A 27,488-nucleotide genomic window follows, 5' to 3' on the forward strand; every position below is an offset into this window, starting at 1 on the left:
TGATGCTTTTGAACTGTGGTGCTGGAGAAGACTCTTGAGAGTCCCTTGGACTACAAGGAAGACAAACCAGTCAATCCTAATAGGAATCACTGTGAATATTCACTGGAAGGATTGATGCTGAAGCTGAAACTCCATTACTTTGGCCACCTGATACGAAGAGCCAACTCATTGTAAAAGACCTTGATGATGGGAAAGATTGAAGGCAAAAGGAGAAGGGAGAGGCAGAGGATGAAATGATTAGATAGCATCATTGACTCAATGGACATGAATTAAAGCAACTTTGGGAGATACTGAAGTATAGTGTAGCCTGGTGTGCTGCAGTCCATGGGGTCACAAAGAGTTGGACACAACTTAGCAACTGAACAACAACAAAGTTTTTGAAACCTGTAAATACCAACTTTTGTAGGAGAGCATTACAGCATTATGTCACAGAAAGATTTGGCATACTTATCTTGAATTTATTTTACAAAGAGAAAAATAATGAGCCACTAACAAGTGAGACTGAACACCTTGGACAACTGACATAGAAAATGTGACGTCAGGACAATTCCAGGACACATGATCTAATAAATGCAATTCTGCTTGTGGAGGGGACAGGACTGAATATCCTGGTCTTCCTCAAAGTCTAATAAATAAGACTCAATTTAGGATTTCAAAAGAATATTTTATTCCTGTATAATTTCATTCAAAATTTAAAACTGAATAGACTCTGAAAGTCAGATGGACTGATCTTTTGTCATTTATGGTGAAGTAACTTTATTTATTGAAAAACCTAAATAGAGTCATAGAACTCAATACAAAGACAAAGAGATACAATAATTATTTTGAATAAAATTTCCATTCACCAAGAAGCCTAAGATCTGCAAGTTTTCTTAAAGAGTCATTAGATTCTGGGTGAAGAAGTATGTATAGGCTAAATAAATGACCAGTTAATAGATAACAGAACATTTCATAGGCTATAGTGAATTATATTTTAAATCAGCTGAAACAACCATTTTGCTGAATAATTATCGATGTATGTCAACTTGCTTGATATTCAGTTCCCCTCAGCTTAAATTTTAATACTGATTGCTTTTTTTCATGCCTTCTTTCAGGATTTGATTAATTTAATGACCAGGAAAAAACAAGCAGACAAAGTAAAGGTTTGTGGTGAGCCAGACTTTTTCCCATGCATGCACAGACCACGTGGTCTATGAACAGGACAATCCCCACTTCCTGTTGTGGGGAGACACACAAGTACCGGGTAGTATGTATATGTGCTGCCGGGCACTTAAAAGACACTGAACTCTCAGCCTGAGGCAGAACTCAGCGCATTTGTTCAGGGAAATCCATGCCTCATGCCGCTCTCCAGTCTGCTCTGGGTGTTTCTGGCCTTCACCTTCCCTGGTAGGGATGCTTCCAAACCCGGATGTGATTATTCAGGGCAAAAGGACTGCACACAGGCATTGGTGCTTCACAGGGACTTGGGGAGGAAAGGAAAGATGGAGAAAAGCAAGCAAGCATCTTATGATTTCAATTTTTTGTCTTTGGGTCCTAAATAACTCCTACACTATTTTATTCACTGCTTCATCTTTGTTTTCTGATTTTTTTCCCCACAGCATCTGGTGTGGCCCAGAAAGTTACTCAAGACCAGCCAGATATATCCAGTCAAGTGGGGCAGTCAGTCACCCTGAATTGTCGGTATGAAACACGTTGGATAAATCACTACCTTATTTGGTACAAGCAACTTCCCAGTGGACAGATGACTTACCTTATTTATCAGTATTCAGAAGACAGCAACGCAAGGAATGGCCGCTACTCTGTAAACTTCCAGAAAGCAGATAAATCCATCAGCCTCATCATTTCATCCTTACAGCTGGAAGATTCTGCAAAGTACTTCTGTGCTCTCCCTCAGCTCACAGTGCTTGAAGTAATAGGAAAAGCTGTACAAAAACCCAGAGCTTGATAAGAGAGAGCCCCCCTGCTGCAGGACCCCAGCTGAAATTCACACCCACAGACCCCAGACAAGAAATGATAGTCCTGTGGTTGTTTAAGTTGTGGTCTGGATCAGAAGATTTAATTCTAGATAAAGGCTCCTTCTTTGTCTTTGGAAACAGGTGTCCAAAGTAACTTTCTACAAATACATTCTCCTCTTGAATTTTTGACTTTAAGTCAACCATACAGGACATGTGTAAAGTTGTCTAGATTTGAAAACTTGTCCCATAATATTTTAAACTGGCAGTTTTACTTCATTACAAACCTGGGTCTAGTTGTGTGGAGTCACCATCAAAACCATTTGCTTAGTCACTTCCTCTTACTTCGTGTCAGGGCACAATCAGAAAAGCAGAACCATGAGTGATGGAGAATAAAAAATTAGTTATAAGGACTAGAATTCAGGCAATAGCTAGAGCTGGTGGACAAGTCTGTACAAAGCTGTTATTTTATATCTGATGTTGAGCCTGAATTCACTTCAGTGAGCTTAGAGTGACGTTTGTAAAGGAAAGTTTGATGAGGACAAAAGCATGGACAAACTGTGACACATAAAGTCATACTTAAACTGTGAGGATACTTGGAACCCACAAAGACTTGTCTGTCCCTCACCTCCTTCAGTCTCACAATACTGGGTGACCTTGAAGAGAAGTAGCTGTCATTTGCCATCATGCTATACGCATACCTGGCCCAAGACAAAGAAGATGAGGAGGACTTCTAATGGGAAGTGGAGGACTTGTGAGTCAACAATAAGATGAGCTAGTTCAGCAGCAGCAATGTAGAAAAAGCATTTGCCAAAATCCAATAGTCAACCATGGTGAAAACTCTAAGAAACACAGCAATAATGGAGAAGTTCCTCAGCAGCACTTAGTATGTTTACTGATAAAAAACTATACTTTTCCCTAAGGAAGGGAACTAAAGGGAGAATATCCACTTTAATCACTCTCCTTCAGCACAGTGCTGGACATTGTAACCAGGGCAGTAAAGAAAGTAAATATATGATCAACCTTATAAGCCAGAAAGGCAGTCAAATTACCACTATTTTCTATCTATGTAGAAAATCCCAAAGAATATACCCTCCAAAGCTCCTACAACTAGTAAGTAGGTTCAGAAGGTCTCAGGATACATAAGATAAACACAAAATAATATGCATTTCTATATACTAGCAGTAAACATGTGGATATCTAAATTAATAATATAATACTGTTTACAATGACTCAAGAAAGACCCTAAATCCTTAGGCTAAAATTTAAGAAAACATGTACAGAACTTATACACAGAAAGCTACAAAACACTGGTACTTCCAGAAAATACAAATAGCCAATTATTCTAGCTGTTATCCTAGAAAGACCAACTTTTCCCCCATGGAGCTGCATAGGCATCTTTAAAAGTGAAAGTGAAAGTCCTCAGTCATGTCCAACTCATTGCAACCCCATGGACTATACAGTCCATGGAATTCTCCAGGCCAGAATACTGGAGTGGGTAGCCTTTCCCTTCTCCAGGGGATCTTCCCAACCCAGGGATCAAACCCAGGTCTTCCATATTGCAGGTGGATTCTTTACCAGCTAAGCCACAGGGGAAGCCCCATGGAGGTGCATAGGCACCTTTAGAGGGAAAAAAAAAAAAAAAAAATGATGCCACATTGATTATGACCTCCTTTTGGACTTGATTCTGTTTATTGACTTTATTTTATCCTCATACCAACAGACCATTCTCTCTTAATTACTGGGGCTTCATACACATTTTGAAATCTGGAAATGCAAGAGATGCTTTGTTTGTCTTATTCAAGGCTTATCTAGGTTTTTGCACTTCCACATAAGTTATACATAGCTTCTACCACAAGAGATTGAGGCAATTTGCTTGGGATTGTGCTGAATTTATGAATTGATTTGGGACAATTGACATCTTAACATATGGAGTCTTTGGATCCATAGCCTCTTTATTTATGTCCTAATTTCTTTCATTAATGTTAAGATTTTTGTAGAGGACATGCATTGTTGCTGTTGTTTAGTCTCTGTCGTGTCCAACTCTGCGACCCCATGGACTGTAGCCCGCCAGGCTCCTCTATCAATGGGCTTCCCAGGCAAGAATACTGGAATGGGTTGCCATTCCCATCTCTAGGGGATCTTCCCAATGCAGGGGTATTTTCTACATATACAAACGTATGATGTATAAATAAAAATAATCCACCTGGTTGGCAGGCAGACTCTTTACCACTGAGCCACCTGGGAAGCAAGACTACTTATTGATATAACAATTTTATCTTTTATTTCATATAACTTTTTTTACCTTAATTGACCTAAATGCCTAGCATCAAATCCAGAGCTGGGGTTAACTGGGTTAAGAAAAATGTGAATACAGGGATTTGATTGTGCTCCGAAATGGCCAGAACAGAGTTAGATACCTGTCAATATGAGAACAGATTCAATTCAACAGCCAAATAGATGGTACCAACTTCTTGTTGGGGTTTTGAAAACACTATTTCATTGAGCAGCCTTAGGAAATGGTCTTTCCTGATATCAGTGTCTGTAGGTGGCAAGGACTGGTCACCACTGAGTACCAGGCCATGGTTTATGTTAGTTACCCCAGACATCAGAAGTGAGGACGTTTCTCATCTCTCTATAATAATCTGTCATTTTTTTCTCCCAAATCAAAACTATTCTAGAGTTATTGTAGAGGAATCAAGAAGAGGACTTGCATACCTTATAATAAATTAGTTCCCAAGCATTTGATAAATGACATTTTAATTGCATTTTCTAATGCTTTTGCTAGAATCTAGAAATAAAATTGATTTTTTGTGTTTAGTGACTGTATCAATACACTAATAGGTTCTAGTTCTTAGCTTGTTTAGAGGTACTTTTTATTTTCTACACATACAAACTTATGATCTCTAAATAAAAATAGCTTTACTTCTCCTTTTCAAACTTAATACATCTTATTTCCTTTCCTGGTTTGATCCCAGGCCCTCCATTAGGACAGTGAATAGGAGTACTGATAGTCTACCTGTCTTGTTTGTGATCCTGTAGGGAATAATACTGACTTTGATGTTTTCAATGATACCCTTTATTAGATTTGGGAATTTGTCTTTTATTTTTGGATTGTTGGGAGTATTCGTCATACTTACCTCCCATAACTCCCATCATACATACATGACAAAAGAGACGTTAGCCGTTCAGCAAATTCTCTTGATTATTTGAAAGTAAATTAAGTACACAATTTTGGTTTTCATCAAGCAAAGGAAGATAACCTCACCTCATATGGTCAAGATATAATCTTCTAAAATTAAAAATTCTGAAAAGCAGCAATAGGCTAGAAAACTTATTTTCAGATTCTCCATATATTTTTGGAGATATTATTTAAAATGACACTTTGAAGTGTTTCATACAATCTTCTAAAAAATAAAGTCAAAGAAACCAACAAACAAAATGTTCATGCTAGTTTTCTTCTGCCTTTTGCTAATATAATAAAATAATATATTCCTACATAGCTTAAATGAACTCATTTTCATTTGTTCCTATATTTTCAGTAGTAGTGGGTGTTGACTTGTGTGTGCATGTGATCCGCCACAGAGAGACTCCCAAAGAATATTTATGATTATTTGTTAAATGAATGAAGCATGATTATCATGATATTTACTCCCATATCATCAGTTTAATTTTCCTCCATCCTAGAGTTGGGATGTTTGTTATCTGTTCTTGAAGTTTGTCCATAAATATAACCCTCTATTTATCCTGTTGGAGTCTTTTGTTTAACTTGACTTCCATGGCATTGAAAGATTGCTTTTAGAATAATTTCAAGAGTTGCTCAGCATAACTTCTTTCACTAAGTTCATGAATAACAACTCATCTACTCATTCAGAAAACAGATAACTCTTGAGTGCTTTTTGTGTAGGAACCTCTCTTTATAAACTTTGAATAACCTTAAAATATGGGAAGGTTAAAGACAAAAGGAGAACTACAAAGAAGCCGACAACTGAGGGTCATAATGGGGGTGTGACAAAGAAAGGAGCCAGAAATAACTAAAATCTTTTGTGGAGTGGTATAGAACCAAGAAAACACAGCTGAGTGCAGAGGTGGTACAACTACGATGTGTGTGAGTTCTCAGTTGTGTCCAGCTCTTGGGCCCACCAGGCTCCTCTGTCCATGGATTTACCCAGGCAAGAATACTGGAGTGGGTAGCCATTTCCTTTTCCACAGGATATCCCTGATCCAGGGATCGAACCCCCATTGCCTACATTGCAGGTGGATTCTTTACCGGCCACCAGGGATATTTACCTTTCAATCTGAGCAACTTTTCAAAAGGTTGACTTCTGGTGGGAGTTTAGCTCTGCAGTCTGTTTATTCAGTCACAAGAGGGGGCTGCTTCACTTGGAAACAATGGTCCTTTCTGGCTATAAAGGAAAGGAAACATGTTTTCCATCAATGTTCCACAGAAAAGTGAAAAAAAAAAAGAACAGATTTTCATTGTCTTTAGATAAACTGATTTTATAATCCTTTGTTGAGTGCATGTGGTCGAGGATTCAGGGAATCATAGCCTCTTAGCCTAAACCTTTTCCATTTACCTCCCTAAACACTGCTTTCCCATTTCCCACCCCTGGTTAACTCTTCCCTTCCCTATTGCTTATGCTCTTTCCTCTTCACTCCTCTTTCTCTGCCAGGATCATCCACCTCCACCCTTCTCCACCCCAGAGAGTTTGCTCTCCCTTCTGTCTTTTCTCTCAGTGTCTGCATCCTTGGTGCAGAGCACCTACAAACGTGGGCACAGAGGGCCTTTAAGGACAACTGTTCAAGGAGGACGAGGAGAATACCATCCGTGTCATCAGTTATGATATCAAGAACCGATGCATTGAGAAATGTCTGCCTAGATGGAGACAGATGCATGAATCCAAGGACATTTTCAGGACGCTGAGTTCCAATGTCCGAGATCAAGATGTTTAGCTTTTTGTCTCAGTGTTACTAATATTTCCTGTCCCTAGGAACAACCAGAGCCTACTTTGAAATCTCATGTACATTTGCTAGAATGTGGATGGGAATTTTCACCTCTTTACATTTTAGAGCTCAGTAAAGCTTTCTGGGATTAAACAATGTTTTCCACAAGCTTCACGGAGCATCAGAAAATTTCTTTGAAGAAGAAATGATAGAACAATGGTTCTGGATAGACACACCACTGCGATTGGTGTTCCTTTTCCAGAGCCAGACTTGAAACTTCACAAGAGTATCAGTCTGTACCCTGTGAGTTGAGGATGTCTCTCCTTCTTTGGGGGACATGACTAAAACACGGGAGGAAGACCTACACAAGGAACTGCTTGATCGTTGGCTGACAGATCCTGGCAACAACACACTGCAACAGATACCTGCACTGGTTCTAAGTCTCTACTAGCAGCAGTTGTTTCTGTTCTCTGGAGACAAGCCCAGGAGCAGACACAAGTGTGAGCCGTGAGCCCACAATCCTGGTTTGTCCTTGAAGTATGAGGCTGGTGGCTGGAGTAACTGTTTTTCTGACCTTGGATAAGTGTTCTGTGTCTACAAGGGTTGGCTTTGAGGCCAAGGGAGCATAAAGCATCATTTGCTCTCTACTCTCCTTCCTGTGTTTTATTCAGCTTTATAGCAATGGAATTGAGAACAGATCTATGAATTTGTTAGTGAGCGCAAACTTCTACATGACAGGTTAATCCATAGCCATGATCCCAGAAGAGACCTTAGCAGTAAGCAGGTTGGAAGAAATCTCTGGGGTTATTGAGCCAAGGACCCATGGGATAAAGCCTATAGAGTTCTCAGAATCTTGCATGTGTCTTTGGTCCCTATATAATAAGCACCAATAATATTTCTCAGGACACAGATAAAAATACTGGAGTAGGGGGTAAGTCCAGACAGTTTGGGAATGTTGTGCCCTTGTTCCACAGAATTACACTGATTTGTTGTCTGGGGATAATTTTATTTTCTTGACCCTTTAGGGACTGTGATGGATGCTAAGACCACTCAGCCCAGCTCCATGGATTGTGCTGAAGGAGAGGATGTAAACCTGCCTTGTAACCACTCTACCATTGGTGGAGATGACTATATACATTCGTATCGGCAAAATCCCAATCAGAGTCCACAGTATGTCATTCATGGCTTACGAGGCACAGTGAACAACAACCTGGCCTCTCTGACCATAGCTTCAGACAGAAAGTCCAGCACCTTGGTCCTGCCCCAGGTCACCCTGAGAGACACCACTGGCTGTGTACTACTGCGTCCTGAGAGGGGCACACGGGGACAGATGGGGCTGCACCTGGGCAGTATCTCTGGTGGGAAGAAGGGGGGACACCGTGGGGGGAGCAGTCACGAGAGCAAATCTAGAGTCATCTGGAAGGAGAGTCAGAGAGCAGTGAGAAATGAGGAAAATGAAGGGAAGGGAAAGGGAAGAAGGTGGATAAAGAAAAGAAGAGAAAGAGGACAAGCAAAAAGTGCGTCACTGGTTGATGTGGCTGCGAATGACAAGGCAATTAAGGATCATAATTTTAACAGAGGAATAAAATTTCTCATGGCTCCTCCTCGTGTCAATAAAATGTTGGTTTCAGTGTGTTAAAGATGAAAAGATAAGGGAAACACAAATAATTCTCCTGTTCCAAAGGCTTCTTTTGTTTGGACGCAGGACAAAACCATACTCAGAACACATATTATTACAGTTGTTTCACTTGCAAATAGATCTTACTCAGAGGAAAATCTGAAATGTTATTTTGTTACTACTCTAGAACACGCATGTTTGTGATAAAAAAAATTTTAAGTAAACAAAAGCTAAGTGAATATTTGTTTTTAATCTGTCTAGAAGTTCTGCCTCTATAAAGAGTTTTCATAATTTTTTTATATTCTAAGCAGTATATAGATCCATCTCATCATAAAAGTCTCAGGCAGAGCAAAAGTGAAGGCTCATAACTATATCTCCTTCATTCCACCAAGTGAAGGAGATTCCTCCCACTGTCCTTTTCTGACAGTTTAATGTATATCATATCAGCTTGTTTATTTCAATTACATATATTTTTGCACAGTTCCCCAGGTGAAAGGCTTCCCTGGTGAAAGGCTTCCCCTTGATGAAAATGAAAGGGGAGAGTGAAAAAGTTGGCTTAAAACTCTTCATTCAAAAAACTAAGATCATGGCACCAGTCCCATGACTTCATGGCAAATAAATGGGGAAACAATGAAACAGTGAGAGACTTTATTTGGGGGGTCTCAAAAATCACTGCAGATGGTGACTGCAGTCATGAAATTAAGACGCTTGCTCCTTGGAAGAAAAGCTATGACAAACCTAGATAGCATATTATAAAGCAGTGACATTACTTTTGTGACAAAGGTCTGTCTAGTCAAAGCTATGGTTTTTCCAGTAGTCATATGTGAGAGTTGGACTATAAGGAAAGCTGAGTGCCAAAGAACTGATGCTTTTGAACTGTGGTGTTGGAGAAGACTCTTGAGAGTTCCTTGGACTGCAAGGAAATCAAACCAGTCCATCCTAAAGGAAATCAGTCCTGAATATTCATTGGAAGGACTGATGCTGAAGCTCCAGTACTTTGGCCACCTGATGTGAAAAACTGACTCATTTGAAAAGACCCTGATGCTGGGAAAGATTGAAGGTAGGAGAAGAAGGAAATGACAGAGGATAAGATGGTTAGAAGGCATCACTGACTCAATGGACATGAGTTTGAGCAAGCTCCATGATGGACAGGGAAGCCTGGCCTGCTGCAGTCCATGGGGTTGCAAAGAGTCGGACACAACTGAGTGACTGAACTGAGTTGAACCCCAGGTGGTGCAGTGGTAAAGAATCTGCCTGCCAATGCAGAAGATACAACAGAGGCAAGTTCAATTCCTGGGTCAGGAAGATCCCCTGGAGTAGGAAATGGCAACCCATTCCAGTATCCTTGCCTGAGAAATTCCATGGACAGAAGAGCCTGAGCAGCTACAGTCTAGTGGGTCGCAAAGTGTTGGACACAGTTGAACACACACGCACATATCTTTGCACATCACTTTATGCAACTGCATACACATTTATACACATACATACATATGTACACACACAAAGATCAAATGATTTGCCATTAAATTGAATTTATTTGGGTTTTTCACACTGTGCCTTTTGATTTTCATTTAATAATGTCCTGGAGCTCTTTCTACAGTTGAAACAAAGTGAAGTGGCCCACTACATTCTTTCTGATGCTTTTTAGTACTTTGAAACATTTTATCATTAAATTAATTAATTAGTAATTATAATAATTATTATAATAATTATAATGAAGACAACATCTTACTGATCTTTGTGGAATCTTACACATCTTTGTAGATGTGTACACATCTTTGTCTTACACATCTTTGTAGAATCACTTTGGCATCTACATGAAAAATTTAATTAGATATATGAATTAGATACTAGAAAATTTGGTTAGATGTTCAATAAAGGGCGCATTTAAAACTTTTGGAGAAGTGGTATCTTGCCCTCTATATGCTGTGAACAGTCACACTTCAACAGAGTGAGAGGACATATCTTGCATCCTCCACAAATAGGAAATCATCTGTGTTTTTTATCTTAACAGTCCAAATATATTTTATCTATACACAATGTGCATGTATGCTAAGTCATTTCAGTCATGTCTGACTCTTTGTGACCCTCTGGACTGTATCCTGACTGTCTCCTCTGTCCATGGATTCTAGGCAAGAATACTGGAGTGGGTTGCCTTGCCCTACTCCAGGGGATCTTCCCAACCCTGGGACTGAACCCATGTCTTTTATATCTCTTGCACTGACAGGCAGGTTCTTTACCACTAGTGCCACCTGGGAAGCCCCAATATGAAAAGAGGCTTTTTATTAATCAAATTGGTTCACTACTTTAGGGTTGACAAGCACTGTGTTTCCTTGGGCACACTGCTGAGTCATCATGTGCATTTTTACATTTTCATTGACTTATAGCTGTGATGACACGTTGACTGTGAGTATCAACTGATGTCTAAATGAATATTTTTTTGTTATTCTTTTTTGCAAAGTTAGGAGAATTCCTCGCGTCTTTCCAGGGGACTCTATCTAGCTACATGCAATCATCATCTTTCAAACTATCTGGTGTCAACCTTATGACAAACAATAATTAAACACTTTGATAAAACAAGCAGAAATCTATGCCATTTATCACAGTCTATGAAGAATGTCAGAGATTAAGAGAAGTGTGTATTGGAATGAACTGAAGTTCACAGGAAGAGCCTAACAAAATAGTTGGGGACCAATTTCACATTTAATAATGATAGGAATGGGGAATACAAAGACGAAGGAAGAAAAAGGGAGAGGGTTGGATGAAGGAAAGAAAAAAGGTAAATAGGAAGGAAAAATTTAATGAGTCCGTGAATGAATAAAGATTTTGGAATACATTCTTGTCTTCATTATGAGATCCCATGTGATGTCCTTTGACTCTTTCTTCTATGTTTTTAGAAGATCTAACTCAAGCCCTCTATATTTTGTTGCATGTTCAGCCAAGAATATTTCTTTATTCAATAAATGTTTATTGAGCAGCTACTATTTGTCAGGTACTATGCTAATTACTGAGGACATTTTAACAAATAAAACAGACAAAAAGATAAGTTTTAGGAAAAGCAAAGTGAGGAAATAAGCAAGTGAGCTCTAAAGCTGGGAAGGGGAGGAAATGAGGGAAAAAGTGACTGAAAGTGTCCTGAAGGGATATACTGATCTTTGGAAAGTGCTAGAGCACCTCTCATTGTGCTTTCCAAGACTTGAGTACAAGTATCTGTTACCTCAGATTTCACTCACAGACTCAAAACAATTTCCAAAGTATGATAAACATAGCTATTTACATTTCCACACACATCCTACACACCAGGACAAATTTCTGTCTTTTTGAATATGGAGAATATGATGTGAACGATGCCACATTAAGGATTCTAGTGTTTCACAAACTCCATCTGTTAGGCATATCTGAGAGACTGAGTCTAAGTTAGAAGCATATCTAATTCATTATATCAGAATTGTGTGAAATGTGCAACATACTAAGTGACTTCAAATTGACTTGCCCCCTGAAGTAGATAAGATATAAGAGGGTTATAAGAAACAAGTAACAAGTGTATACATATGGTACATGGAAAAGACAATTTCCTGAACACAAAGAAAAGAAAACTTCTGAAAGTAATCCATTGGGATAGCCAAAATTTACTGATTTATGACATCTTCTTAGAGACTTGAGCACCGGTTGATCTGGTTGTGGCCACCTTCCTCTGTACTAGGACCTTTGAAGGCACTTTTGCTTCTACCCCTGATTGACTCCTTGCAGAGAGGAATGATTCACCAAGGAGTCTGACCTGTTTAATTTTCTACACTGACCTAACTACCTCTTACCATCCCACACTGCTTTCCACTTTGTAGTCTAAATCCTCATTCTATTGAAAACAAACATTCAGTAGCCCCTGTAAAAATTCCTTCCACATATCTTAACTGAAACCTGACTGTAATACAGCTCTTTCACTTGTGGTTACTTCTGGTCCTCCCTCATCTAAAACACTTCAAATTTAGAGATGAGAACAGCATGCTTGTCACTACCACACCCCCCAAAAACGGACTCTTGTCTTTGACCCTTTGAGACTTTGCCTTTTACCCCTACTTTTCCCTATTCCTTTCATCACTCCCATCTTTATAGACATCAGACACTCTCTGGGGGAACCATGTTTCACTGTTTGCTCAGAAACGTCTCCTGGAATTGACTCTCACTCACTCCCTCCTCCTCGCTTGCTCTCCCCTGCCTTTAAGTTAGATGTTCTGGTTGACACGTCAGCATTGCAGGATGCTGTTCTGCATGATAAACAAGCCCCCCTTTCTTCAAAGGCCTTTCTTTAGGACTCTGGTGTGATTTCCTCCAGACCTCCAGGAGGTCACTTCCTTAGCCCCAGAGTGCTGCCTCCGTCTGGCTTTCCTGCTCTCAGTTAAAGATCACCTGACACGTGACCAACAAACGCGCGCCCGGCGTTTCCTCAGAGCTGCTCTTCCCGAGCCTCCCCGCACTGTCTCTTACGATCCTGTGTGTTTGTGAGAATCAGTCAGTGCGACGCTGCTGCACTCTCCCTTATATATTGAAGATGTACACACATGAGATTCTACTGTAACCTAAAATACTCCTTGCCTTCAATTCAGACAGAAACCTGAACTCATCAACTTTGAAGTCTATCAGTTAGGATCCCTCTCAGTCACAAACTCCCATGGCCACACTCCAGAAAGCTGTGATGATATTTCTCCAGGTAGATGCTGCTCCACCTCTGAAATCTTACATCCTGTCTCAACCTTGCATCCTCAGATTCTTACACTTATATACTTCTGCTGCATTCGTTCTTTGACTCTTTATGATCATTTAGTCCCCAGATGTCTTGATTGTTATCTTATTTCTCAGAAGTATCCGATCTTTTGTTTCTCTTTCTACTGTATCTAAACTTCACAGCCCTTCTTCAATCAGTCTTTAGTCAACTAACTTCATTGTTTTGAGTTCATTCTATGTCATATCAATAATCTTACTAATTCCTAATCATGCATTAATATCTGCCTTCTTATGCACCTCATTGGGGTAGTGATTCAAAACACTATATTACACTCATACCATGGAATACTGTTCAGTCATCATAAAGATCAAATTACAAAAAAAATCTACTTTCTTATATACTTTGATAAAGCAGAGTTCAAGAAAATCACACTGATGGGCAGGCTGGTGTCACTGAAATTGTGATCACCTCCAACACTAACTAGACCCACAGTGCTTCCAAGAAAGTATTCTTTTTCTCTGTAATCATTTCTCATTGTCAATTCCTACAGTGACTTTTTCACAACTTCTCACATTCATCTGATTTCTTAACCCAGGATCTCTTCTATCAATTATCTTAGAAGGTACTTAATTTCTATCTACAAGAAGAAAAAATTCATTAAAATTGATAGATGTGTCAACTTTCTGCCTTCATATCCTGAAATAATACTGAAAACCAAACCAATTCTTTCCTCCTTCATTCCAATAAAATTGGAAATAACTGTTTCTCCTCACAAATTAATTCTCCTACCTGTGGTCCATATTCCATCCTGGCTGTCTCTTCAGAAGTTTGATCCATTGTTTATAGAACATTTCCAAAAACATGTAAATATATCTCAATCTTTAAAACCCCTACTATTACCACTTCAACATCCTTGTCTAGTTAGCAACATGTCTTTTCTCCCGTTCTCAGTTCAGCCTCTGGAAAGAGATTTCTGTATTACAAAATTTTTCTCCTTTGTCTTATCTCTACTACAGTTGAGTTCCTGCTGAAAGACTCAAATCATGATCTCTGTGCTGCTAAAAGTCAATAGACACTTTTCAGTCATCATCTCACTAGGTAGACATTTTTTAGCATCTGCTCTGATGGACAGTCCTTCCTCTTCGAAACTCCACTTTCCTTCTCTTTCAGGACACCGGTCAATTCTGATTTGCCATGTACTTCTCTGAATTACCTTTGAGGTTTCTCTGATACTTTTTTCTACTGGCCATCACGTCAGTGTTTGAGTTCCTTGAGATTTTCTTTAGTTTCTATTCTCTTGTGACGTTTGCTCTGCGTGTGTGTCTTGGTGAAATTACATTTAATCTAAAGAGTAGTATTGTCAGTAGTTGTCAGTAGATGACAACATAGTCGAGTCTAATTGAATTAGGTTCTAATCCTTATATGTCCTTGGACAAATCATTTAACTTCTAAAGGACATGATTTCCCATCTAATAAGTGAGGATACTATCTAGCCTAATGGCCATAGTGCTAAATTGTCAGTGGCCAATGATACAGCTTCTTGAATCATACCAATGGGACAAATTCCAGATCACTTATTGTGATCTTGAACAAATTACATCCTTCCTTTCTTGCTTCAATTTTCTCATCTATAAAAATAAGGATAATTTACTTTATGTGATTATATAATGCTATTTAATTCATAATATTAAAAGAGCCTCTTAGTAAGCAAACCCCTGAAACATTCTCATCAGTTTAAAATGCTAAGTAATTCAAGCCTAAATAGGAGCAGAAAGGAGATGGGGCACAAAAGCCTGAAGACTCAATTTGTTTCTTTTGTTGACCTGCAGAGGGTGATGTTGCATAAACTGGAAGTGTTTGTCTCACTCCTATGAGCTTCTTATCTTACAACTAACTCATTGAAGTGCATATTTGAACAGGCTCAACGTCAGGAGCAGTCATTCTTTTTTTTTTTTTTTTTTTTAGGAGTAGTCATTCTTAAGGAAGCATTTCTTACTGGTAGTAGCTAGGATTGCCTAAACAGGGATCTCTTTAACTCTCAGATTTTCCCCGTTACAAGGACTCAGCACACCCTGGCACATTCCTTCCTGCTCCTCAAGGGAGATCTTCCTCCCTCTGTAGCCATGCTCTCAGTGACTCTTCTGCTACTTGGAATGCTCTTCACAGCAAGTAAGTAACATTATATTCCATGCTTCTGCCTGTATAGAAGGAATTTTGTTCTGAGGGTGTCTGAATGGAAACACTGTCTCATTATAGATAGGTGTGTCCTGGATTCACTGATGCTGCATTGCTGTTGCAGGAGGAACTGGAGCCCAGTTAGTGACCCAGCCTGACGGTCACATCAGCGTCTCTGAAGGAAACCGTCTGGAGCTGAGATGCAACTATTCTTATGGTGGATCTATTAATCTCTTCTGGTATGTCCAGTACCCCAGCCAAGGCCTCCAGTTTCTACTGAAGTATTTATCAGGGCCCACCCGGGTTAAAGGCTTCAAAGGCTTCGAAGCTGAATTCAAGAAGGATGAAAAGTCCTTCCACCTGATGAAAGCTTCAGCCCATGGGAATGACTCTGCCAAGTACTTCTGTGCTCTGTGTGACACAGTGCCTGAGTCTGCAGGGGGAGCTGAACAAAAACCTTCTCAGACATTGTAGCTTAAAACACTCAGGGTCTCAGCCTGACCTGGTTTTAGAGAGGTCTCTGATCTGATGAAAGTTAGCAGAAGGAGAAGCAGAGTCCTGGGGAGTGCATGGTCCCAAGGAAAAACAAGATTTTCAATGAGTCTCTTGTTTCACACCTATGTGAGACCAGACCTGGAATAGACTCGTATGGATAGTCTCCTTTTCGTGGTGACATAGCATTCTGAAGGATTTTTTAAGTGTTGTTGTTGTTGTTTAGTCACTAAGTCATGTCCAACTTTTTACAACTCCCTGGATGGCAGTCCCCCAGGCTCGTTTGCCCATGAGATTTCCCAGGCAAGAATACTTCAGTGGGTTGCCATTTCCTTCTCCAGGAGATTTTCCTGGCCCAGGGATCAAACCCATATCTCCCACTTGGCAGGCGGGTTCTTTACCGCTGAGCCACCTGGGAAGCCCCAGTTCAATGTGAGCAGCACTAAACTTCTGATCTTTCACCTTCTGAGCTGTCCTCCAACACGCTCCTTCCACACCTCTCGTTTATAGCTGAGAGCACCTCCATGCTGTCCACATCTCTTGCTGTAACTTTAGTGCCCTTTGACTCTTATTGTTTTCTCACTGCCTACATCTAACTCAAAAAGAAATCCAGTTGGCCATATTTTAAAAATTAATGCCAAATCAAACCACCACTGCCATTTTCACTGCTACTTCTTTGCTCAAACCGCACTCATCTCTCAAATGTATTACTCTGAAACCCAGTTTACTTATTATGACATAGACACTCTTCAGCAAATGGTATTGGGAAAGTTGGAGAACTGCGTGTAAATCAATGCTGTTAGAACATACTCTCACACAACACACACAAAAATAAACCCAAAGTGGCTTAAAGACTTAAATATAAGACACAATACTATAAAACTCCTAGAAGAGAATATAGGCAAAACATTCTCTGATAAATCTCACCAGTGTTTTTTCAGGTCAGTCTTCCAAGGCAATAGAAATAAAAGCAAAAATAAACAAAGGGGACCTAATAAACTTACAAGTATTTTTTTTACAGCAAATGAATTCATAAACAATACAAAGACCCAAGCTACAGACCGGGAGAAAATATTTGCAAATGTTGTGATGTATAAGGGCTTAACTTCCAAGATATACTAGCAGCTTATTTTTTCTTTTTCTTTTTTTTTTTTTTTTATTAGTTGGAGGCCAATCACTTCACAACATTTCAGTGGGTCTTGTCATACATTGATATGAATCAGCCATGGATTTACACGTATTCCCCATCCCAATCCCCGCTCCCACCTCCCTCTCCACCCAATTCCTCTGGGTCTTCCCAGTGCACCAGGCCGGAGCACTTGTCTCATGCATCCCACCTGGGCTGGTGATCTGTTTCACCATAGATAGTGTACATGCTGTTCTTTTGAAATATCCCACCCTCACATTCTCCCACAGAGTTCAAAAGTCTGTTCTGTATTTCTGTGTCTCTTTTTCTGTTTTGCATATAGGGTTATCGTTACCATCTTTCTGAATTCCATATATATGTGTTAGTATGCTGTAATGTTCTTTATCTTTCTGGCTTACTTCACTCTGTATAAGGGGTTCCAGCTTCATCCATCTCATTAGGACTGGTTCAAATGAATTCTTTTTAATGGCTGATTAATATTCCATGATGTACTAGCAGCTTATATAACTCAATAACAAAACAGGAAACAACCCAGTGGGAAAATGGGCATATGACCTAAATAGAAATTCCTCCAAAGAAGACATGCAGATAGCCAACAGTCACATGTAAAGATGCTCAACATTGCTAATTATTAGAAAAATGCAAATTAAAATGACAGTGAGGTATCACTTCACACCAGGCAGAATGGCCATCATCAAAAAATTCTACAAACAATAAACACTGGAGAAGATGTGGAGAAAAGGGGACTCTTCTACACTGTTGGTGGGAATGTAAATTGGTGCAGTCACTGTGGAAAACAGTATGGAAATTCCTCAAAAAACTAAAACTAGAGTTCCTATATAATCCAGCAATCCCTCTCCTGGGCATACACCCAGAGGAAAAAACATGGTCCAAAAAGATACATGCACTCCAATGTTCACTGCATTATTCACAATAGTCAAGACATGGAAGCAACCTAAACGTCCATTGACAGAGGAATGGATAAAGAAGACGTGGTACAGGTATACAATGGAGTATTACCCAGCCATTAAAGGGAATGAAATAAATGCCATTTGCAGCAACATGGATGGACCTAGAGATTATCATACTGAGATAAGCAAATCAGACAGAAAAGGAGAAACATTGTGTGACATCCCTTATATACAGAATCTAAACAGAAATGATACAAATAAACTTATTTACAAAACAGAAACATATCCACAGACTTAGAGAATGAACATATGGTTGCCAGGGGGGAAGAATGAGGAGAAAGAATAGTTAGGGAGTTTGGGATCAACATGTACACACTGCTATATTTTAAATGCACAACCAACAAAGTCCTATTGCATAGCACAGGGAACTCTGTTCACTGTTATGTGGGAGGGACGCTTGGGGAGAATGGGTACGTGTATGTGTATGGCTGAGTCCCTTTACTGTCCGCCTGAAACTGTCACAACATTGTTGATTGGCTGTATGTGTCACTCAGTCATGCTGACTCTTTGTGACCCCATGGACTGTAGCCTTCCAGGCTCCTCTGTCCATGGAATTTTCCAGGTAAGAATACTGGAGTGGTTTGCCATTTCCTACTCTAGGGGAATATAAAATAAAAAACTTTACAAAAGTAAAGTCGATTAACTTTGTAAAAGTTAATTTTCATATAGAAAGTAAAAGGCAAAAAGAAAATCTATGAGCTTCATCTCATAGAAATATTTACTATGCACAGCTCAAGTCATTTTCTAATTTCCTACCCTGTCTACCATCTTCAAGTTTTTCTTGGTGTTTCTCTGGTATTGTATGTACTATGCAGCATGTATTATGCAAAACTATTTGAGTATGTATGTAATTCAATTATAATCATAACCTGGAAAGTAGAAATAATCCCTGGTAAGTAAAGCAATATAAAGGCATTTAAGAGGGTAGGCATATGCATATTCCAACTCAACTGAATTACAGCAAAAAGAAGTTAATAAATATTTTAATCTTAGTTTTGTCACTTGTATACTGGGGTAGTTACAAGAAAGAAAGGAGCCATAGGACAGTGTTCAAAAGATAGCATATCGGGTGGAGAGGGAGGTGGGAGGGGGGATCGGGATTGGGAATACATGTAAATCCATGGCTGATTCATATTAATGTATGACAAAACCCACTGGAAAAAATAATAATAATAATAATAAAAATTAAAAAAAAAAAAAAGATAGCATATGGAAAAATGAGTCCAGTCTGGCTCATTTGGAGATGCTGTGACACCCATGGAAAGAAAATAAAGATTCAAAGTATATGGCTTTTCAGCAAGATTCTGGACCATTCTGAAGAGCTGTAAGTCAGCAGCCAAAATGATTTTGGTTGCTGAGCATTGTGGAGGGAAAAATTTCACTTCTGAATTTCAACTATAAGGTGACATGTTTTGATATGGTGGACTCTAGCCCTTTAGTTTTCTCTATCATGTAGTCACATGCACTTGAAGAAAATTAAGTGATAGCTAAAATAATTTTTTTAAATCACAAATCTCTCACTATTATGACTTTGTGAGCCAAGTATTTGAATGTGAACATGGAAACTTAGCAGCCATAAAGACTTCATCACCAGAACAGAACCATCTGCTCTGATAAAGGGGACAAGATCTTATATAAGAGGTTGTTACTGTGAGCAACTAACTCACTTAAGGCATGTTCTTCGAATTTTACTAAAAGAACAAAAGAGAAAAATGGGAAAAGCAAGTTATTTTTATTATTGATTTCATCTAGGTCTTCACAAAAACCTTTCTTAAATATTTGAAGTTAATACATCTTCTTTTCCCTAAAATGGTTAACCTGTGACTGCCTTATAAGCTCACTCTCACGTAGCTCATTTCCAAGTGTGCATGTGCGACCCCATGGACCCTAACCAGCCAGGCTACTCTGTCCATGGAATTTTCCAGGCAAGTATAGTGGAGTGGGTTGCCACTTTCTTCTCCAGGGGATCTTCCTGACCCAGGGATTGAACCTGCGTCTTTTGCATCTCCTGCATTGGCAAGCAGATTATTTACCACTGTGCCACCTGGGAAGCCCAAGAGCAATAGTATATATTGTTTGTTGACTACTTGTTCTCTCTCACTCTTGCTATGCTAACCTTTAGCCAGAGTGTATTTCTGATACTTCACCACCCTGTGGACTTTGGACGTAACAATGTGACCATGTTTGACCAATAAAATGTGAGTGGATAGTTATATCCTAGTTAAAACTAAATATAATTACACGATATGTCTTCTTTTGTTTCTTCCCTGCACATACCAGATAGTGGTTGTCCTTTCAGGTTTTATTCCATAATGTGAAGCAGACACAAGTTTCAGAATGAAGAGACAACTCATGGGAGCAGACCTGAATCCACTTGTATGCAAGAGCAGAGCCACAGTATTGAAATGGCAGCTGACCCACAAGTAACACACAGTGGACCATTCATTAAGCTTGTTCCTGTGAGCCACTGAGATTGTGAGGTTCTTTGTACTGAGTCTTATGCTAGCCAAAGTTGACTGATACATGAAGTCACATCAATCCTGTCTTCTAAATATCTCTCGCATTCAACCACCTCTTTTTAGTTGCCTTGTTACTATCCTGGTTCAGGTTCTCATAATCTCTCACCAAGCTGGTTGGAATAACTTCTTAAATATATCCTTTACCCATGAGCTCCTACCACTCCAAACTCTCTAAAGTAATCATTCTAAAACACACATTTGGATTAGATTGCTATTCTATTTCAAGACCTTCTATAGCTCACGATGACCCATAAATGAAAATCAAGGTTTCTGTGGCCATCGACAGTATTACTTCCAGGAGGTTTTCATCCTCATCCCCACCACTACCCCAAGATTTCTAAACATCAGACATAATGAACTCATTTTAATATTTTCTTCTCATATATATTATTCTTTTCTCAAGTTTGCAAAAGCCTACTCAACCTTCAGGACTCAGTAAATGTCACATTTACTTTATAAAAGATTTTCCACCTTATATTTATTTGTCTTCTTCCTCTTTTAGTACTTTGTACACAATTTTGTAATAGCAATATTTACAATGTTATGAATATTGTTTGGTCTTTGATGCTTTACTAGTACAAGTTCCTCAAGGATAGGGGCCATTCCACACTATTCTTTAATTTCACCTGTTATTACTATTCCTGACATACAAGGAACATTCAGCAGATGGGCCACAGCTTGACCACAGGGTGCTTTTGACATGTGCACTGAAGAATGAGAGCTGGCTTGTGAAGCTGGATATGCAGGTGGACTGGAAACCTCCCACATGGCAACCCTTGAGGACAACTTAACCTCATTACATCCCCCAAACCAACACAGGGCTATGCTTCCCACTCTTACGTACTTAAACCATAATCCCTAGAAGACAAAATTACTCCATCCAGCCATATGAATCATACAGTCTTACTGAAGTTTGCCTCCATATATTTGTGGCTTTTAACATCAATAGTAAATGAAATGGTGAATGAAAACTTTTTCATGTTTCTATAATAGATCATTTATATCTCCTTTGAGTCTGTACTCTCCTAAAATAGCCAACCGACCACATTTGATGAGTCATGGTAGGTGACAATAAACACAATTCGTATCATTAAATGAATCCTCCTCAACTTTCTGCATCCTAGGTAAAACATTCCTGTTTTACATGTATAGTTTACGTTCTCTCCCATAATAATAAAAAAAAGGTGTCTCTCTTACTTTGAAATGGTACCCCTCTGCCGAAATGCTTTACCCACAGTATTCTGTCTGAATTCTCTGGCACTTCAGCCCACTGATCATACAAACTTTGGTCTGACTCTTCAAGATTTTCTTGCTAATTTCCTCCCAGCATTTAAAATATTCAAGCTTTCTCATTTAAAAAAATATTTAATATTCCCACAAACCCATATGTGCCTCTCTAGAAACAAATCTTTTTTTTTTTTTTCCACCTGTTCCTTATAAGATCTACAAGATGATAGATACCATTCTTTTTATTATTTTTAATTTTTTTAATTGAAGGATAATTGCCTTACAGAATTTCGTGGTTTTCTTTCATAGCAACAAGAATCAACCACAGTACACCCATGTCCCCCCTCCCAGACCTCCTCCCGTCTCCCTCCCGCCCGCCCTCGGCCCGTCTCAGAGCCCCTTCTGAGCTCCCTCCCGGCTCCCTCCCGCCCGCCCTCGGCCCGTCTCAGAGCCCCCGTCTGAGCTCCCTCCCGTCTCCCTCCCGCCCGCCCTCGGCCCATCTCAGAGCCCCCGTCTGAGCTCCTGCGCCCTCAGCCCTGCTCTGAGTCTCATGGCACACTCCCGCTGGCCCTCTCTCACACACGGTGCTGTCCGTTTCTATGTTACTCTGTCCATATGCCTCCCCTTCTCCCTCCTCTTCTCCTGCCTTGCCCATAGGTCTGTTCTCTATGTCTGTTTCTCCACTGCTACCCTGAAAATAAATTCATCAGTGCCATCTCTTCAGATTCCATATATATGTGTCAGTATACAATATTTATATCTCTCTTTCTGACTTACTCCACTCTATATAATGGGCTCTAGTTTCGTACACCTCATTAGAACAGATTCAAATGTGCTCCTTTTTATGGCTGAGTAGTATTCCATTGTATATATGTACCAGCTTCTTTATCCATTCACCTGTCGATGGACATCTAGGTTGCATCCATGTTCTAGCTATTATAAATAGAGCTGCAGGGAACATTGGGGTACATGTGTCTTCTTCAATTTTAGTTTCCTCAGGGTATATGCCTAGGAGTGGGATTTCTGGGTCATATGGTGGTTTTATTCCTAGCTTTTTAAGGAGTCTCCTTACCTTCTTCCATAGTGGCTGTATCAATTTACATTTCCACCAGCAATGCAAGAGCATTCCCTTTTCTCCATATGCTCTCCAGCATTTATTGTTTGTAGACTTTTTGATGATGGCCGTTCTGACTGGTGTGAGGTGGTATCTCATTGTAGTTTTGATTAGGATTTCTCTGATAATGAGTGATGTTGAGCATCTTTTCATGTGCTTGCTAGCCATCTGTATGTCTTCTTTGGAGAAATGTCTCTTCAGGTCCCTTTCCCACTTTTTGATAGGGTTTTTTTGTTTGTTTGTTTGGTTGGTTTTTTTTTTTTTTTTTTTTTTGGTATTGAGTTGTATGAGCTTCTTGTATATTTTGGAAATTAATTATTTATCAATTGTTTCCCTTGCTATTATTTACTCCCATTATGAGGGTTGTCTTTTCACCTTGCTTGTAGTTTCCTTTGTTGTGAAAAAGCTTTTAAGTTTAATTAGGTCCCAAGTGTTTATTTTTGTTTTTACTTCCATTACTCTAGGAGGTGAGTCATAGAAGATCTTGCTTTGATTTATGTCATCAAATGTTCTGCCCATGTTCTCCTGTAAGAGTTTAATAGTTTCTGGTCTTACATTTAGGTCTTTAATCCATTTTGAGTTTATCTTTGTGTATGGCATTAGGTAATGATCTAATTTCATTCTTTTGTATATTGCTGTCAAGTTTTCCCATGACCACTTATTGAAGAGGCTGTCTTTGCCCCATTGTATATTCTTGCCTCCTCTGTCAAAAATAAGGTACCATGGGTGTGTCGGTTTATCTCTGGGTTCTCTATCTTTTTCCATTGGTCTGTTTTTCTGCCAGTACCATACTGTCTTGATGACTGTAGCTTTGTAGTATAGTGTGAAGTCAGGAAGGTTAATTCTTCCAACTCCATTCTTCTTTCTTAAGAATGCTTTGGCTATTCAGGGTCTTTTGTGTTTCCATTTGAATTGTGAAATTTTTTGTTCTAGTTCTGTGAAAAAAAAAAAGCCATTGGTAATTTCATAGGGATCACATTGAATCCCTAGATTGAATTTGGTAGTATAGTCATTTCACAATATTGATTATTCTCACCCAGGAACATGGAATATCTCTCCATCTGTTTATTCATCTTTAATTTCTTTCATCAGTATCTTATAGTTTTCTGAATACAGGTATTTTGTTTCCTTAAATAGGTTTATTCCTAGATAAGTTGTTCTTTTTGTTGCAATGGTGAATGATATTGATTCCTTAATTTCTCTTTCTGAGGGCACTTTCAGGGTTTTACTGGAGCCCTGTGGCTTAGCTGGTGAAGAATCGCCTGCAATGAGGGAGACGTGGGTTCGATCCCTCAGTTGGGAAGATCCCCTGGAGAAAGGAAAGGCTGCCACTCACTATTCTGGCCTGGAGAATTCCATGAGCTATATATAGTCCATGGGGTCACAAAGAGTGGGACATGACTGAGTGACTTACACTACACTACTGTGACCCTCTCCTATGACTGTTCTCTCTTTCTCATCAGGTGTGAGAGGGGTGGATGTGGCGCAGAGTCCCCCAGCCCTGAGTCTACAGGAGGGAGCCAGCTCTACCCTGCGGTGTAATTTCTCCACCCTCACAGACAGTGTGTAGTGGTTCCGTCAGAACCCCGGGTGCCGCCTCATCCATCTGTTTTACATTCCTTCAGGGACAGAGCAGGATGGAAGATTAAACACCATGACAGTCCCTACAGAATGCCGCAGCTCACTGCATGTCTCCTCTTCGCAGACCACAGACTCGGGCACTTACTTCTGTGCTGCGCAGCATAGTGCTCCCCAGGCACCTGTGGCCTCTACACTAAGCCTCCCGGGGCTCAGCCCCTCCTCCAGCCACAGTCACACCATGACGCCGTTACCAGGTATCTGCACTGTTTAGTATTTCTTACCTACACTGGTATAGTTTTAACCACAAACACTTTTTGGCCCAACGAATTTGGGATTTGGTCTTTTCCCTTCTGAATATCTCCTATATCTCCTTCTACACTACAACCTCTGACTTGTAGCTAGGAGAGTATCCAGATAAGACGACAGATTTAAAGTAAATATTTAAACACAATATGAGGGACTCCAAAACGATAAAAAGTGAAAGGATCTAAAAGGAGAGAAAATAACTCCAATAAAGATGTTATCCAGTTTAGTTGGGTGTCTCAAGAATATTCAAATCCGCCTTACCATAATTGCAAATACAAATAACTCACAATTGCAATTACATTTGCAAATTCTTACATCTTATCCTATGACTGGGGCAAAGCAAACAGAAAATATCTGTTCAGTGTTCATACATGAATTGATCATTTGAAACAAATTTATTCTCTTTCAGTTCTGGATGCAAGAAGTCTAAAATCAGTTTCACTGGCTACAGTCAAGTTCTTAGCAGGATGGATTCTTTCCCTTCACTGCACATTACTTAGTTTTAATTTATTTATTTTGTAAGTGGAAGTTTCTGCCTCTTAATCCCCTTCATCTATTTCACCCCTACACCCACCCTTTCCCCTTCAGTAACCAATAGTTTGTTCCCTATATGTCTGAGTCTGTTTCTGTTTTGTTATATTTGTTAACTTGTTTTGCTTTTTAGATTGCATATAAAAGTGAAAGCATACAGTATTTGTCTTTCTCTATCTGACATTTCACTATGTGCAGCATCCTACAAGTCTATCATGCTGTCCCGACTGGCAAAATTTTATTCTTTTTTATGGTTAGTAACATTCCGTTGTATACATACACACACACAAACACACACACATATATATATCTTCTAGATCCACTCATCTGAGTGAAAATTGAGGTTGTTTCTATATATCTTTACTATTGGAAATAATGTTGCAGTGAACATTTGGGTGCATACATATTTTTGAATTAGTGTTTTTGTTTTCTTCTGGTAGATACCCAGGAATGGAATCAATGAATCATATAATGCATGTGCATGCTAAGTCAATGCAGTCATATCCGACTCTTTGCAATCTCATGGAAACATAGAGCGCCAGGCTCCTCTATCTCTGGAAATTTTCCCGGCAAGATTACTGGAGTGGGCTGCCATTTCCTACTCCAGGGGATCTTCCTGACCCAAGGATCGAAATTGAAGTGTCTCCTGCATTGAAGGTGGCTTCTTTATCACTGAGCCACCTGGGAAACCCCGAATCATATAGCAGTTACATTTTTATTATTTTGGGGAATCTTCATGCTGTTTTAAATAGAGGCTACATCAGTTTACTTTCCCAGCAAGAATACACAAGTTTTCCCTTTTCTTCACATCCTTGACAATACTCAATTATTTTTCATTTTTGTCATCATAGTATTCTGGTAGGAGTGAGGTGATTTTGGTTTTGATTTGCATTTACCTGATGATTAGAGATGTTGAACATCTTTTCATGTGTCTGTTTGCCATCTGTATGTTTCTTTGGGGAAAATGCCTATTCATGCCCTCTCTTTTGTGTGTGTGAATGGTTTATTTCACTGTGCAAAATAATTTAATTAGGTCCTATTTTCTGTGTTGTTTCTTTTTTTCCTTGCCTGAGGAAATAGATACAAAAATATGGCAAAGATGAATGTCATAAAGCATATTGCCTATACTTTCTTTAAGAATTTATGAGTTCAGATCTTATATTTAAGTCTCTAATACATTTTGAGTTTATTTTAGTATATGCTGTGAGAAAATATTCTAATTTCATTCTTTAACATGTAGCTGTCCAGTTGTCTAACACCACTAACAGAAGAAGCAGTTTTTCCCCCATTGCTTATTCTTGCCTCCTTTGTTATAGATTGATTGACCATGTATACAAGGGTTAAAATCTGGACTCCCTTTTCTGTTCCATTGACTGAATCTCTGTGTTTGGGCCAGCAATGTACATTTTAGATTATAACATCTTTGAAACATATTTTGAAGTCAGGGAGTGTGATACCTTCAACTTTGTTATTTTTTTTTCAAAATTACTTTGATAATTTGTGGTCTTTTGTGGTAATTTGTGATAATTTGTGGTTCTATACAAATTTTAGGATTATTTGTTCTAGTTGCGTGAAAAATGCCATGACTATTTTGAGAGGGATTGCATTAAATCTGTAGATTGCTCTGGTTCAGAGGACATTTCAACATTGTTAATTCTTAGAACCCATGAACATGAAATATCTTTATATTTACTTGCATTATCTTTAATTTTATTCATCAATATTTTATAGCTTTCTGAGTGCCATCAGTACAATTCTTGGGCACATGATCTAATAAGTACAATTCTCCTCATAGAGGCAACAAGACTGAATATCCTGATCCTCCTCAAAGTCTAATAAATAAGATTCAGTGTCAGATTTCAAAAAACCAATATTTTATTCCTGTTACAGTTTCATAAAAACACATACAAATGAATAGATTCTGAAAGTCAGAAGAACTGATGTTTCTTCATTTCATGTTGAAGTAATTTTATTTACTAAAAAATTTAAATAGAGCCCTAAAACACAGTTAAGAAAAAAAAGATAATTATTTTGGATAAGATAGCTCTTCACCAAGATAGCTGAAAACCTGTGGGTTTTAAAAAAGTCATTGTTCTGAATGGAGGAACGGTAAGCAAAGGCTAAATGAATGACCAGTAAGTAAGTTACAAGAAGAGTTCATAGCCTATACTAAATTCTATCTTAAATG

At 39.1% G+C, this 27,488-nt stretch overlaps 2 gene segments (V, D, J or C); both read left to right on the top strand.

Moving 5' to 3' along the window:
* The first annotated feature begins 1,249 nt into the window (after nucleotides 1-1,249).
* Nucleotides 1,250-1,945, top strand: LOC133067067 (T cell receptor delta variable 1-like). The segment is given in 2 exon segments: nucleotides 1,250-1,386; nucleotides 1,599-1,945. Coding segments are annotated over 2 exon segments (396 nt in total).
* Nucleotides 1,946-15,212: 13,267 nt separating this feature from the next.
* On the top strand, nucleotides 15,213-24,424 carry LOC133067068 (T cell receptor alpha variable 8-3-like). The segment is given in 3 exon segments: nucleotides 15,213-15,406; nucleotides 15,537-15,882; nucleotides 24,346-24,424. Coding segments are annotated over 3 exon segments (471 nt in total).
* The last annotated feature ends 3,064 nt before the right edge of the window (nucleotides 24,425-27,488 follow it).

The sequence above is a fragment of the Dama dama genome, chromosome 12, assembly GCF_033118175.1.
Source record: "Dama dama isolate Ldn47 chromosome 12, ASM3311817v1, whole genome shotgun sequence".
NCBI lineage: Eukaryota > Metazoa > Chordata > Mammalia > Artiodactyla > Cervidae > Dama > Dama dama.